The sequence below is a fragment of the Bombina bombina genome, chromosome 7 (genome assembly GCF_027579735.1).
Source record: "Bombina bombina isolate aBomBom1 chromosome 7, aBomBom1.pri, whole genome shotgun sequence".
Taxonomy (NCBI): Eukaryota; Metazoa; Chordata; class Amphibia; order Anura; family Bombinatoridae; genus Bombina; species Bombina bombina.
This window is the reverse complement of record NC_069505.1, coordinates 96,400,899-96,417,299: the sequence shown is the minus strand read 5'-3', so window position 1 is coordinate 96,417,299 and position 16,401 is coordinate 96,400,899. Positions and strand designations below refer to the sequence as shown.

Below are 16,401 nucleotides of genomic sequence, written 5' to 3'. Positions count from 1 at the left end.
TTTGAAATATGTATAAATATGACACACATCCCTAACGTCACAATAAATCAGCAACAAATTGTATAATCTATTGGTATCTTGAAGTATTACTTAACCTTTTAAAGCCGTTATGCCGTTCCATTCCGTCATAATTAGACTGGGCTTTAAAGCCGTTATGACGGAATGGAACGTCATAACTAACGGCTGTCCTGAAGCCTTCTGTGCTTCAGGGATTTAATCGCGGTCTGGAGGGCGTTCCTAGGATTGTAGGGACGCCCCCCAGATGCGATCCAATAATTGAAATCTCGCGATCGTATGCACGATCGCGTAGTTTCAATTTGTCTACATCGGAACAGTTGTTCCGATGTAGGCACTTTAACCCTGTCACGAAAGGGTTAAACTTAAAGGGACATGAAAGTCAAAATTAAACTTTCATGGTTCAGCTAGACCGTATAATAAAAAAAAAAACTTAGTATATTTACTATGCTCTTTTGGCATCCTTTGTTGAAAAGCGTATCTAGGTAGGCTCACTACTGAAAGCTAGCTGGTAATTGGTGGCTATGCACATTTGCTGCTTCTTACTGGCTCACCAGATGTGTTCAGCTAGGTCCCAGTAATGAATTGCAACTGTAGAGCGGACTTTATCCATGTGTTTAACACATTTGCAGGGATTAAACACACAATAGTATGCAGCAGATCGTGGAATAATAAAATGATTTGAAGGGACAGTCTACTCCAACATTTTTATTGTTTAAAAAAAATAGATAATCCCTTTATTACCCATTCCCCAGTTATGCATAAATAACAAAGCTATATTAATACATTTTTAACCTCTGTGATTACCTTGTATCTAAGCCTCTTCTGACAGCCCCATGATCACATGGCTATTTATTATCTATTGACTTGCATTTTAATCAATTAGTGCTATGTCCTGCACAACTCCACGGGAGTGAGCACAAAGTTATCTATATGGCCCACATGAACTATCAGTCTCCTGTTGTGAATAAAAAGCATGCGATAAGAGGCTGTCTGTAGCTTAGAAACAGGCAGAGGTTTAAATGTTAAAAATATATTAATAAAACAATGTAGGGTGTGCAAAGCTGGGGGAATAAATAGTAAAGGCGTAATCTATCTTTTTAAACAATAACAATTTTGGTGTAGACTGTCCCTTTAACACTGAGCATTTTCTTTTTACATGTGTATGTCTGTGTAGTAATCACTTTCACTTGCTTTTAAACATTATAATAGGTTTTTTTCAAGGTAATATTTTTAACGTTTGTAGCAGCAAGGATAATAACCTAATCTATAGAATTCCTCTTCCTGCGCCCTCTTAACTTTGTAACATTCTCTGTATAAAAAGCCTGATTTTGGCACCAGATTATTCTGCTTGTATTACACACAAAAGTAGCAAAGCCACTAAACACTATTATACACATCATTCATAAAATAGGCATGATTTAAAGGGATAGTCTAGTCAAAAATATACTTTTATGATTCAGATAGAGCATGCAATTTTAAGCAACTTTCTAATTTACTCCTATTATCATTTTTTCTACGTTCTCTTGCTATCTTTATTTGAAAAAGCAAGAATGTAAGCATAGGAGCCGGCCCATTTTTGGTTAAGCACCTGGGTAGCACTTTCTGATTGGTGTCTAAATGTAACCACCAATCAGCAAGCGCTACCCAGGTGCTGATCCAAAAATGGGACGACTCCTATGCTTACATTCAATTAAAAATAAGAGAACAAAGAAAAATGGATAATAGGATTAAAGGATTACTAACTTTTTTTTTTGCTGTGCAAAACAGAACAAACATTTATCATTTCAAATATTATACCAATGTAATGTACCTTTTTATTTTCTCAAACAAAGCTCCCTTTAGCAGTAAAATTATTTTTTATTTTGTGCGCCATCTAAGGGCTAACAAACTCTCCAATCGGATGGCGAGTACTTGCATCTAATTAAAATACATTAGCCTCATGCAACGCATGCGCAATACGATTTGCTTCCTCTTGCATGCGCATATTGCGGCACTGAAGTCGACATGAAAGCTAACAGAATAAATAAAAACGGATGGTGACATATATCCGATGACGTTGCCCTACCTTGCCCATGCGCATTGCGTCTAGGATTCGCCATCTTCCAACTGCAGTTGTCAGCCCGGATTGGAAATCCGTAATGGCAGACAACTCAGTGGGTTTGGAAAAATTAAATATTTACAAGATATATATTGTGAAAGCGGTACACATTTAATAGATGATCAACATTATAAAAAGCTTTATTTACATGTATACTCGTGTGATATAATGATTATATTTCTGACTACAGTGTCCCTTTAAATTAGAAAGTTGCTTAACATTGCATGCTCTATCTGAATCATGAAAGTTTAATTTTAATTAGACTATTCCTTTAAACCACTGGGCTAAACCTACAGTAATTACTGTTTTGAGCTGAATATTGTGTTAATATCTGTTTATTATAAATTTAGAAAGCATTTGATCTTTTTTTTTTTTTTTTTTTTTTGCAGCACATCTAATTCACAAAAACATGAAACCCAAAATGTTTCTTTCACTATTCAGATAGAGGATTCATTTTTAATCATGTTTCCAATTTACTTCTATTATCAAATGGTCTTTGTTTTCTTAGTATCCTTTGTTGAAAAGCAGGGAGGTAAATCTCTGGAGTGTGCACGTCTGAATCACTATGTGGCAGCAGTTTTGCAAGAATGTTAAACATCTACAAAAGCACAAGATGGCAGCATTTTTTCCTGCCATGTAGTTCTCCAGACACGCACACTACCTAGGTATCTCCTCAGCCAAGAATGCTATGACAGCTAAGCAAATTTGATAATAGAAGCAAATTGGAAACTTTTTTTAAAATTGTATGTTGTGTCTGAATCATGTAAGAAAAAGTTTGGATTTCATGTCCCTTTAATCTTTTCACTAAGTAGTTACACATTGTTCAGCCAATGGTTGCAAAAGCTTGTGCTGCAGCAGGACAAATATAGTTTTTAGTGTTCAGATCACTATTTTGTTTTTGTGTGAAAACGAATGTTTATATCCTTATAGTTTAAAAACACAAGAATAAAGGTGGGCTTTATTTTCCCTATAAACACTCCAACTTCTTGCAGGTCCATGCACGTCTCTCTATATTATGGTTCCCCATGTTGACTTTTTTTTTTAATGTAAAAGACTCATACATTCTTATACCAAACAACCAATTTATTGAACTATACAAACAATTGTGTTTCTGTTCATAGAAGAGAAGCAATGTATACAAACAAGCAATGCACCGCGGCGTTCTTTAGGTAGCCTGACATGGTTCTCACTGAGTTATTTGGTTGCAGATGCCTAATAAAATGAGCAGATATGTTTCTGCACAGCATAATGGGTTTGGGAGCATTAGTGGACCTAGAATGTTCTCTTCTTTAAGGATTTATGGTATTGGACATGGGCACATCATCAGAACCAATGCATTTTAATATTGTGTTCCTATGGTACTAGGAGCATTCATCATATTAGGCTTGTTTTTAAAAACTAGTCAAGGTCATCCATGCCATGCACCCTTGTCCCCTAAATCTGATTGGGTCACCAGTGCACAGATCCAGTAAGCAAAGAACCTATTAATAGATTCAACCAATTGGAAGAACAGTAGAGTCACATTAGAAAGACAAATCCTGCTGATAGAGAATCTGTCGAAACAGATAAGTTGTAATTGATTCTTCTAGACCAGATGCATCTTCCGGGGATATAGAACCTTTCTAGTAAATTCAGAATCAGCCAGACAACTTTCCTCCTCTCCGAAAGATTCTTAGATGACCTGGGTTCTGATTGGTCAATACATCAAGACTTCTGTGAAGTTCATAATATCCATATCATGATAACTTTTGGTCCTTCCAGTATTTAGAGAATATATAGGTATTTGAAGAGATCTACTTTCTCTGCCAATATCAATGGTCAGAAACACAACCTCAGTACCTTACGAAAGTATTTCCTGAATTCAGTGTTGAAGATTGTGTAAATTACAGGGTTCAGGGCACTGTTGACATATCCCAACCAAGTGACAATGCTAATGACCGGCTCCGGGATGTTACACGTCTCACACAATGCTCGGGTAATGTGGACCACAAAGAATGGTGTCCAGCAAAATAGAAAAGTTCCTAAGAGAGAAAAAAAGAGTAAGAAAAAAATTACATAGGAAGATAAGTGAGAAATTTGATTTACAAAGGGAAATTGAATGTCAGGTTTGATAGCGTCCTGGCATTTGTCAGCGCAAATTGGGTCTCACAATAGTACTGGGGAAAAAAAGGGAATTTGACACGATACACAAGGATGCAGTATAATAATAATAGTTTTATTATAAACTTATTGCAATAACATAAATCAGTAATCAGGTTATAAAACAAGACTGCTGTGATTAAACTATTAATGCATTACTTATCTTGAGGTTTTAAATAAGGCAATAATATCAGTGTACAAGAGTGGACAGGATCATCATAATGGAAACCACGCAGCATATTCTCACAGGTGTTCTGTTAATGTAGCGGGCTTCTCTATGTGTTATGTCAATCATATTATTTTGTAGCAATTGTTTTAGTTTCAATAAGAGTTTTTCCCATAACAAGGAAGGATTCTCACACCAGTACTTCCATTGGAATGTTCCTATCCCTCCTTTTTATCTCTATGGGAACAGACTAACAGAGTGAATACATGTGTACATTTTCTTAAAGGCAATACTCTTAAAGGCATATATGATATATGTTTGCATACTGTATATATGTTTTCTAATAAGCAAAGTTGGAAGATAAATTGCTAAAACGTTAAAGGGACACTAAACCCAAATTTTTTCTTTCATGATTCAGATAAAGCATGCCATTTTAAAGGGACAGTAAACCTTAAAAATAATGTTATATAATTCTGCACATAGTGCAGAATTATATAACATTATTTAGGTGCTATATCCATAAAATCATTATTTACCTTTTAAAATGTAAAAATGTCAGCGCTTTTACAGACCCGCTCTCTGCTCTCTGCTGAGCGGGTCTGTAATATTCAGTCAGCGCATCGGGCCAGCTGTATAGTCACAGCCCGGCCCGATCGCGCCATAAGACTAAGTGCAGCTCGCTCCTGTCACAGGAGCGAGCTGCACTTAGTGCTATGGCACGGTCGGGCCGGGCTGTGACTATACAGCTGGCCCGATGCGCTGACTGAATATTACAGACCCGCTCAGCAGAGAGCAGAGAGCGGGTCTGTAAAAGCGCTGACATTTTTACATTTTAAAAGGTAAATAATGATTTTATGGATATAGCACCTAAATAATGTTATATAATTCTGCACTATGTGCAGAATTATATAACATTATTTTTAAGGTTTACTGTCCCTTTAAGCAACTTTCTAATTTACTCCTATTATCAATTTTTCTTTGTTTTCTTGCTATCTTTATTTAAAAAGCAGAAATGTGATGCATTGGAGCCGGCCCATTTTTGGTTGAGGGTTATGCTTGCTTATTGGTGGATAAATGTAAGCCTCCAATAAGCAAGCGCTATCCATGGTGCTGAACCTAAAATGGGACGACTGCTAAGATTTACATTCCTGCTTTTAAAATAAAGATAGCAAGACAACAAAGAAAAATTGATAATATGAGTCAATTAGAAAGTTGCTTAAAATTTCATGCTCTATCTGAATCATGAAAGAAAAAAAATGTGGGTTCAGTGTCCCTTTAACTGTTTAATTAATTAATTAATTTAATTAATTATCTATTTTTGGAATCATGAAAAGTTTCCAATCCTTTACAAATAGACAGTTAAACTAGAAAACCAGAATGCTGGGTAAACCCAAATAATAAATAAAAGATATAGGGGTATATTTAGCATAGTGTGAGCGGACATGATACGATGTAGCATACGCTGTCGGCATTTATCATTGCACCGGCAGTTCTTGTGAACTGCTGGTGCAATGCCGCCCCCTGCAGATCCGTGGCCTCTAGCAGGGGGTGTCAATCAAACCGATCGTATTCGATCGGCTTGATTACTGACCACTGCCTCAGAGCAGACAGACAAGTTATGGAGCAGCGGTCTTTCCGGCGAGCCATACTGAGCTTGATAAATCGGCCCCATTCAGTTGACATGAGGTTGAATATAAAGAGGAAACAAAGGGCAATTAAAGTATTTTTTTAGTATAGATGAGTGCTGAAACGCAAAAGGTCTGCATGTAAAATAAAGTATCTTATAACCATTTAAAGCTGTACAACTCCAACATAATATTGCACCACATTTGAAAAAAAATGCCTGTTTTGTTTCTTTTAGAGAGAAATTAAACGTTCAAAATGCAGATAGATAATGTCATTTTAAACAGCTTTCCAATTTACTCCTAGTATCAAATTTGCTTTGTTCTCTTTGTATTCTTGTTAAAGAGTATAGCTAGGTAGGCTAATAGGAGTTTAGAAACGTGTGCATGTATTTTGTCTATGGCAGCAGTCTTTGTAACTATGTATAGTATTGCTATAAAGATTGTTGCAAACACTGCTGCCAGAAGGCTAAAGACACGTGCACGCTCCTGAATTCACCCAGGATTACTCTTTAACAAAGGATACCAAGAGAGAAGTAAAATGGAAAATTGTTTAAAATTACATTTTCTATCCAATCCATTTAAAAGGATGCTAAAGTCAAAATTAAACATTCATGATTCAGATGGAGTATGTCATTTTAAACAACATTCCAATTTACTTTAATTACCACATTGTTTTGTTCTCTTGGTATCCTTTGTTAAAGAGTAAATCTAGATAGGCTGATGGATCACTGTATAACACTGCAATAAACAATGTTCCAAACACAGCTGCCAGATAGCTAAAAACACGTGCACTCTCCTGAGCTTACCCAGGATTATTCTTTAAAGGGACATGAAACTCAATTGTTTTTCTTTTATGATTCAGATAGAGCATGCAATTTTAAAGAGCTTTCTATCATATTTTCTCTGTTATCTCGGCACCTTTCATTGAAAAGCACAGACATAAGCTCAGGAGCGTGCACATGTCTGGAGCACTATATAGCAACAGTTTTGCAACAATGTTATCCATTTGCAAGAGCACTAGAAGGCAGCACTATTTCCTGCTATATAGTGCTCCAGATGCCTATCTAGGTATCTCTTCAACACAGAATATCATGGAAATGGAACAAATTTGATAATGGAAGTAAATTGGAGACTTTTTAAAAATTCAGAGATTCGGATCAATTTGAATTTCCGAATTACCCTAGCAACGAAACTTAACTAATCCGAATGCATTTATACAGAATTAGTTCAGATTTATTCATTACATTCGAAATGTCACATTCAAATTCGAAATGGTATTTCTAGTCTAATACTGTTTGAAATAGTATTAAACTTCCAAATTTACGAATCTAATCCGAAACGAATACATCCGAATCCAAATGAATCAGAAACAAATGCATTCAAATGTATCTGAATTCGAATCGATCCGAATCCGAAATTTGAAAAAATCCGAATCAGTCCGAAACAAACCAAAATGAATTTTATCGCTGCACACAAGTCTAACCAAGAAAATTTTAAATAGTAGTAAATTGGTAAAATGTCCTGCTCTATCTAGTCCCTTTAAAGGGCAGTCTAGTCCAAAATAAACTTTTATAATTCAGATAGGGCATGTCATTTTAAACAACTTTGCAATTTACTTTTATCACAAATTTTGCTTTGTTCTCTTGGTATTCTTAGTTGAACGTAAAACTGAGGCTGTGGGTATTTTACATAAAATGAAAAATTCAAGAACAAGGGGTCATGATCTCAAGCTGAAGAGTAGTAGATTTAGGAGTAATTTGAGGAAGCTTCTTTACAGAAAGAGTGATTGATTTATGGAATAAACTTCCTCAAGAGGTAGTAATGACAAACACTGTGGGGAACTTTAAGAATGCATGGGACAAGCATAAGGCTATCCTACAAACTAGATAAGTTTATACTGTTAGGTAATATCGGGCAGACTTGCTAAGCCTATGGCTCTTATCTGCCGTCAATATCTTTGTTTCTATGAAAGTTAAACCTAGGAGGTTCATATGCTAATTTCTTAGACCTTGAAGGCCGCCTCTTAGTTGAATGCATTTTAGCAGGTTTTTACCACTAGAGGGTGTTAGCGAATGTGAGTCATATAGATAACACTGTGCTTACGCACATGGAGTTACCTAGGAGTAAGCACTGATTGGCTAAAATGTAAGTCTGTCAAAATAACTGAAATAAGGGGGCAGTTTGCAGAGGCTTAGATACAAGGTAATCACAGAGGTAAAAAGTGTATTTATATAACTGTGTTGGTTATGCAAAACTGGGGAATGGGTAATAAAGGGATTATTTATCTTTTAAAACAATAACAATTCTGGTGCAGACTGTCCCTTTAAGCTTAATTTTCAGTTTACTGTCCCTTTAAATGTTAAGACATTGGCAAAGATTCAATAAAAACCTATTTATGAAACGAATAGCTCATGGGAAAAAAAATGTGCAATAGCTATAGTGCAACAGTTGTGAACTCAATCTCGCTTTATATCAGGGCCCCTGAGAACATCACAAGCATCTAAAGTGAGGCCATTAAAGGGACAGTCTGCTCCAGAATTTTTATTTTTTTAAAAGATAGATAATCCCTTTATTACCCATTCCCCAGTTTTGCATAAACAACACACTTATAATAATACACTTTTTACCTCTGTAGTTACCTTATTTCTAAGCCTCTGCAGACTGCCCCCTTATCTCAGTTCTTTTGACAGACTTGCATTTTAGCTCATCAATGCTGACTCATAAATAACTCCATGGGAGTGAGTACAAGGTTATCTATATGGTACACATGAACTCGCACTGTATAGCTGTAAAACCTGTCAAAATGCACTGAGATAAGAGGCAGCCTTCAAGGGCTTAGAAATTAGCATATGAGCATACCTAGGTTTACCTTTCAACAAAGAACACCAAGAGAACAATTGCATGCCCTATCTGAATCATGAAAGTTTAATTTTGTCTAGACTGTCCCTTAAATTTACTTGCATTTCTGGTAACGCATTATTTTTAACTTAGCAAGTTAGCCGTTGTTATAGTGAAAGTTATACTGAAAGACAAATTTATTCTAGCATGATTCAGATAGAATATGCAATTTTAAATTCACTTATGTTATTAAATTTACTTTGTGTGATTGGCTCACCCATGCACATTGCTATTTCTTCAACAAAGGATATCTAAAAAATTAAGCAAATTAGATAATAGAAGTAAATTGGAATGTTGTTAAAAATTGTATTTTCTTTCTGAATCATGAAAAAAAAAATTTGGGTTTAGTGTCCCTTTAACTTCTTAATTTTATTGATGATCTATCAATTTGCTGTTTAATGAAAGAAGTTGAAACTGCTGATATCCGATGACTCCATTCCTGTTCGGCTTGTATAATGCATGTGCCACTGTTCTATGTTGTTCTATTAAAAGATCTCTTGGTTTGATCCCTGAACAGGCTGCCGAGCTAATGAAATTATGAACTAAGCAGACTAATTAGCTGACACAACCTCAATGTTATATATTTAAGCTGTGATTTTCTTTAATGTGCATAATTCACAGGATCCTCGTTCTTTTGCCAGTGCTCACGTCACGCTGTGATAAGGAAGGTGTAAACATAATTATATGACATTTATAGGAAAGTAAAATCGTAGCAAGATGAAGCTCTAGAGAAGGTTATGAACAGATTAGAAGATGTATTTGTTACACTAAACAACTAAATAATACATCAAGGATATATTTTGTGTGAACAATACACTCACTGACTTCTTTTGTGAATATATAAATCCTTTATTTGGACTTGTATGACATTAAAGTGATATTGCTTTATTTGTCAGGCCGCCCGCAGCAGAACACTGTTTTTTCAATGAGGTGACTTTTACACCTCTTAGCCAGTAGCTGTGCGCCCCAGCTGGCATTATGATGGATAGCTAGCACGCTATTGACTAAGATCACCTCAGTGATTAAATAGCGTTCTGCCGTGGGCTGCCTGAGGCCCTCAGCGCAGCAAACACTGCACACAAATAAAGGAACTTTTAGCATAAAGTTGTTTATACTTCATGACTGAAAGATCCCTTTATTTGATGCACTGATATATCCTTGTGTTTCACAAACCCTAGGATTTACTATCACTTTAAGATGATCGAATGCTTCATCTTTCTGCACACGCTGGTCTTTCTCAGTGCTTTCATGATTCAGATACAACATGCAAGTTTAAACAACTTTCCAATGTATTTCTATTATCTAATTTGCTTTGTTCTTTTGGTATCCTTTGTAGAAAAGTATATTTAGGTAGGCTCAGGAACAGCAATGCACTACTGGGAGCTAGCTCCTGATTGGTGGCTGCATATATACACCTCTTGTCATTGCCTCACCTGATGTTTTTAGCAAACTCACAGTTGTGCCTTGTCCCTTCACCAAAGGATACCAAAAGAATGAAGTAAATTTGATAATAGAAGTAAATTCTAATGTCTAAAATTGTATCCTCTATCTGAATCATGATAGAAAAAACGTTGGGATTCGTATCCATTTAAGGGCCCAATTATGTAAAGCTCTCTGCTCAGGCGAGATTGCCTAAGAAAGTTTGTCCGTATTTTCAAATCATTTTAAAAGGCAAATTTTAGCTTTAAATCTGTTTATCTCACTAAGCAGCAATCTGGATATGAATGACACATGCATAAAAAAACTGTTTTTGAGCGATTTCTCTTTGTGCTGTAAGGTTTTCGTAATAAGGCCCTTAGTTTGTCCTATGTTTGTCTGTGTGTATATATATATATATATATATATATATATATATATATATATATATATATATATATATATATATATATATAAAAGAAAGAAGACTCACAGCAGCACCATTTGTTAGTACAGGCTGAAAAAATCCATCCCTGTCTGCAAATCTGAATATATAGCAGGCAAGGGGTGCCGGACAATAGGGTCAATAATATTAAATTAGTAGAAAGAAATAGGTTCATAAGAACCAACACGTCTATTATAGCCAGCACTGATTTATAATGCCAAAATGAACCAAGACTCCATTATGGGGGTGTAGAACAAAGGGGGGAAAAACACAAAGATTAAAAACTGTATCAATTGTTAAACATTTATTAATTACCACAGTACCAAAGTTACCAACACAGATAGACTAGTCATTAACAATTCCTATGATAACTCTACCATCCCGGGAGGTATATTAATAATGCTAATAAAGTCCAGCAATATGTGCACATATAATGTTGAACCTCCTAAACAAAATTCCAATGAGATCGTAGGATCAGAAACTTTAAAGGCCTCCTTGGGTGGATAAGATAATATAGTCATAGGATTGGCTGGAAAATAGAGGGAGCTGCTGTTCTTTGTATTACCCCTGTGTGTTATGGACTTTATTAATTATCTTTCCGTATATTCAAAAAGCAAAGTCCCAATGTTAGATAATATCATAGCGACCAGGTCGCTGGAACGATGCAGACAAAATTCCCAGTAATGCAGCTTAAAGAAGGCTTACGGATACCTGTTTCAGGCTGTTGCATATACCTGACCCATCCTTAGACGGTCCGTACTGTACCTTTAAGTATCTGAAGACACTGCAACTAGGTCACTTAGGATGATAAGAACAAAGTCCCTGTACATCAGCTTTGAAAAGGTTTACGGATACCTGTATCAGGCTCTATCACATACCTGACCCATCCTTGGACAGTCCGTTATATACCTTTAAGTTGTCAGAGAGCGCTGGTGTTTGTTCCGGCTTTTTCCGCTGAGTATTTAACTTGAATCTCTCAACCAGTATAGGTATCAGGTCCCGGAATGTAGTTGCACAGGGGTCAGCAGTCTCAACCTCTATATTAATCCATACAGGACTGTCAGCTGGTTAGGAACAGGGGGGGTTCAGCTGATACCCCCTTCACTTCTGCTACGCGCGTTTCACCCGCACATGGAAAATTTGAATCGGGCTTCGTCAGGCCAATTCAAATTTTCCATGTGCGGGTGAAACACACGTAGCAGAAGTGAAGGGGGTATCAGCTGAACCCCCCCGTTCCTAACCAGCTGACAGTCCTGTGTGGATTAATATAGAGGTTGAGACTGCGGACCCCTGTGCAACTACGTTCCGGGACCTGATACCTATACTGGGTGAGAGATTCAAGTTAAATACTCAGCGGAACAAGCCGGAACAAACACCAGCGCTCTCTGACAACTTAAAGGTATATAACGGACCGTCCAAGGATGGGTCAGGTATGTGACAGAGCCTGATACAGGTATCCGTAAACCTTTTCAAAGCTGATGTACAGGGACTTTGTTCTTATCATCCTAAGTGACCTAGTTGCAGTGTCTTCAGATACTTAAAGGTAGAGTACGGACCGTCCAAGAATGGGTCAGGTATGTGATAGAGCCTGATACAGGTATCCGTAAACCTTTTCAAAGCTGATGTACAGGGACTTTGTTCTTATCATCCTAAGTGACCTAGTTGCAGTGTCTTCAGATACTTAAAGGTACAGTACGGACCGTCTAAGGATGGGTCAGGTATATGCAAGAGCCTGATACAGGTATCCGTAAGCCTTCTTTAAGCTGCATCACTGGGAATTTTGTCTGCATCGTTCCAGCGACCTGGTCGCTATGATATTATCTAACATTGGGACTTTGCTCGTTGAATATACGGAAAGATGAATAAAGTCCATAACACACAGGGGTAATACAAAGAACAGCAGCTCCCTCTATTTTCCAGCCAATCCTATGACTATATTATCTTATCCACCCAAGGAGGCCTTTAAAGTTTCTGATCCTACGATCTCATTGGAATTTTGTTTAGGAGGCTCAACATTATATGTGCACATATTGCTGGACTTTATTAGCATTATTAATATACCTCCCGGGATGGTAGAGTTATCATAGGAATTGTTAATGACTAGTCTATCTGTGTTGGTAACTTTGGTACTGTGGTAATTAATAAATGTTTAACAATTGATACGGTTGTTAATCTTTGTGTTTTTTCCCCCTTTGTTCTACACCCCCATAATGGAGTCTTGGTTCATTTTGGCATTATAAATCAGTGCTGGCTATAATAGACGTGTTGGTTCTTATGAACCTATTTCTTTCTACTAATTTAATATATATATATATATATATATATATATATATATATATATATATATATATATATATATATATATATATATATATATATATATATACACACTGGGGAATGGGTAATAAAGGGATTATCTATCTTTTTAAACAATACAAATTTTGGAGTAGACTGTCACTTTAAGACATACATTTTTGTGTTGTGAGGAATGCTGAGAGAAGCAAGGAGTGGTTATAGTGTGCTTATAGCAACAGGAATGATAAGAAATTAGTGATAATGTCACCAGCAGAGTCTTCCACCGTGTGCACTCACCTACAGATTGTACATTATTATTGTGGAGGCAGCTGACATCCTTAAAGGGACATTAAACCAACATTTTTTTTTCATAATTCAGGTAGAGAATACATTTTTAAACAACATTCCAATTTACTTCTATTGTCTAATTTGCTTTATTTTTTTCGATATCCTTCGTTAAAGAAATTGCAATGTACATGGGTGAGCCAATCACAAGAGGCATCTATGTGCAGCCACCAATCAGCAGCTACTGAGCCTATCTAGATCTGCTTTTTAGTAAAGAGTATTAAGAGAATGAAGCAAATTAGATAATAGAAGTAAATTAGAAAGTTGGTAAAAACTGCATGCTCTTTCTAAATCATGAAAGAAAAAATGTGGGTTTCATGTCCCTTTAAAGCTGTGACACAATGCAAGCGATGAAGGGCGAGGCAGCGGCTTTGCATCGCGTCGCTTCTGAAGTTCAAATATTTCAGTTGTTTAGTTAACATTTTTATTTTTTTAATCTTCTTTATTGAGGAAGCGAATGCAGACAAAAAGACAAAAAATACCATGGTATACACCGTATGGACACAATGAGCACGACCTATATAGACATACAGTGAAATGACTTTTCCAAGTCCAGGCAGTGAGTCAAAGAGAGCGTTCTGACGGGTAACACACAGATGTAAATAGGGAGTTCTGTTAAAGGGACACTGAACCCAATTTTTTTTCTTTCATGATTCAGACATTTTAATCAACTTTCTAATTTACTAATTTTATCAATTTTTCTTTGTTCTCTTGCTATCTTTATTTTAAAAGCAGGAATGTAAATCTTAGCAGCCAGCCCATTTTAGGTTCAGCACCATGGATAGCGCTTCCTTATTAAAGGATTACATTTACCCACCAATAAGCAAACATAACCCAGGTTCTCAACCAAAAATGGGCCGGCTCCAATGGATCACATTCCTGCTTTTTAAATAAAGATAGCAAGAGAACAAAGAAAAATTGATAATAGGAGTAAATTAGAAAGTTGCTAAAAATGGCATTCTCTATCTAAATACTGTAAGAAAAAAAATTGGGTTTATTGTCCCTTTAATAGTGTCATTCCCTGTGGGGACTTTCCTTAATATGCTCCCCCAACTTTTTTTCTCCATCTACTCTGTCGCCTCGGATGCCTAATTATTTAAATTAACCCTTAATACTACTGTTTTACCAGGTTTCATCCAAAGTTATCTTACATTAGCTCATTGTGTTCTCTTCAAGTTCAAAATGTTACAAAGACTGTGTGTATTATTCATTACGATGTATATTGGATCCTTCAGGGCCCTAGAGTGTTACGTTTTTATATGTGTGTGTAAACTTTTTTCTGTTCTCTTTTCTGTCCTTTTTTTTACTTCTTCTTTCTTACATATACGATGTTACGTATATTATTTATTGCACTTTGTTGAGGTTTGGGAACCTCTCCACTTTATTAGAATCAGTTTACATTTTAACAAACACAGTCGTTTACAAATGATAAAACATGTTTATTAAATAAAATCTGATCATATAAATGTTTGTTTGTTATAGTGGTTTTGTTTTTTTAGCTTGTTAGGAATATCAAAGAAACTCAAATTCTGATGATCAAGGCAGTAATCTGTAATAATTAAACTATATGGGCATGATCTTCTATCCCTGTGAAAAGCACTGCATTATCCTTCACAGCAATCACCAACTCCCTACAACTAGGGCTGCCAGGTGTTCAGTATCCATCCTAGACAGTCCAGTATTTCAGCAGGTTGTCAAGTAAAATCTATACAAAAATACTGGAGACATAAATGTAAATCTAATTTACAAAGCTCTGCTATCCCTAATGCTTTAGAAACATGATAGAGACACTGCACATACAGTGCTATGTTTTACTGGCAGCCAAGGAGGGTAGAAAATATAATAAATCACTGGCAGTCATGGGTATGTGTATGTGTGTTACATGTATCAACTGGGGTAACATTTATGCACTGTGTGTGTTATTAGCAGTCAACAAGGTGCAAGTTACTGATTTGAATGTATCTGGCAGCCAAGGGGATAAAATCACTGCTCAGCGGTGAAAAATATAAATAGATTGTTCAGTATTTCTGTGGACAGATTACAACCATACCTACATCCCAGATATTTAAATGGTAGGGTTGCCACTTTTCCTGGAAAAAAATACTGGCCAATCTTACGGGGAATAGTTGAATTAATATTTATGATGACCTCCTAATGAGTTTGAATTCAGCCTTTCTACTTAAAGGGACACTGCACTCAAATTGTTTATTTCATTTATATAAAAAAGCAACATTTGAATATGACAATTTGTTTTGCATCACAAAATGTGAGGTACGAGCTGTTTGTATGAAACCATATAACTGTATCTATTGTGTAAGTTCTGCTGAAGCTCATTCGTAGGTGCAAATACTCATATTCAGCCAGATGAGTATTAGCAGGAATTACTTATAAGCCAATGAGCATTAGCAGGAAGTTCACATCAGCCAATAGGGTTTAAAAATAAGTATTTATCAACCAATAAGTGAAGGCGCTAGAGAGAACCCAAATCCATAACCGATTGGTTGTCACGGGCCAATCAGATCATGCATTAGCGCCTATCTCCTATGTATGATCTCATTGGTCCGTTCCATCTTCACTATTTATTTTTGCCTCCGCCAGGGGGGTTCAAGGGGGGCGAAGCCCCCCTTGTAAACCTCACTCCCCAAGGTTCACTTGGGGTGGATGCAAGAGGATCAGCGGGGTGCCCCCCTAACCCCCCAGGCCGAGGTAAAAACAAATAGTGAAAATGGGTGAATTACAGTGCCCATCTGATTGGCCCATGTCTCTGTGAGGGACAGGATGCACAACCAATCAGATGAATGGTTCAGGTGCTAAGCTAATAAGCCTTAAAGGGACAGTCTACACCAGAATTTTTATTGTTTTAAACGATAGATAATCCCTTTATTACCCATTCCCCAGTTTTGCATAACCAACACAGTTATATTAATATACTTTTAACCTCTGTGATTATCTTGTA

The 16,401-nt window shown here is 36.4% G+C and overlaps 1 protein-coding gene across 1 annotated transcript in view; it reads right to left on the bottom strand.

Annotated features, from left to right (window-relative positions):
• Positions 1-3,178: 3,178 nt before the first annotated feature.
• The window catches only part of DRD4 (dopamine receptor D4), a 74,630-nt gene continuing 61,407 nt past the window's right edge, over positions 3,179-16,401 (bottom strand). The window contains exon 4 of the mRNA XM_053688885.1: positions 3,179-4,137. Coding sequence (XP_053544860.1) covers positions 3,935-4,137 — 203 coding nt within the window. The 3' untranslated portion in view covers positions 3,179-3,934. The remainder of the gene's footprint in view (positions 4,138-16,401) is intronic.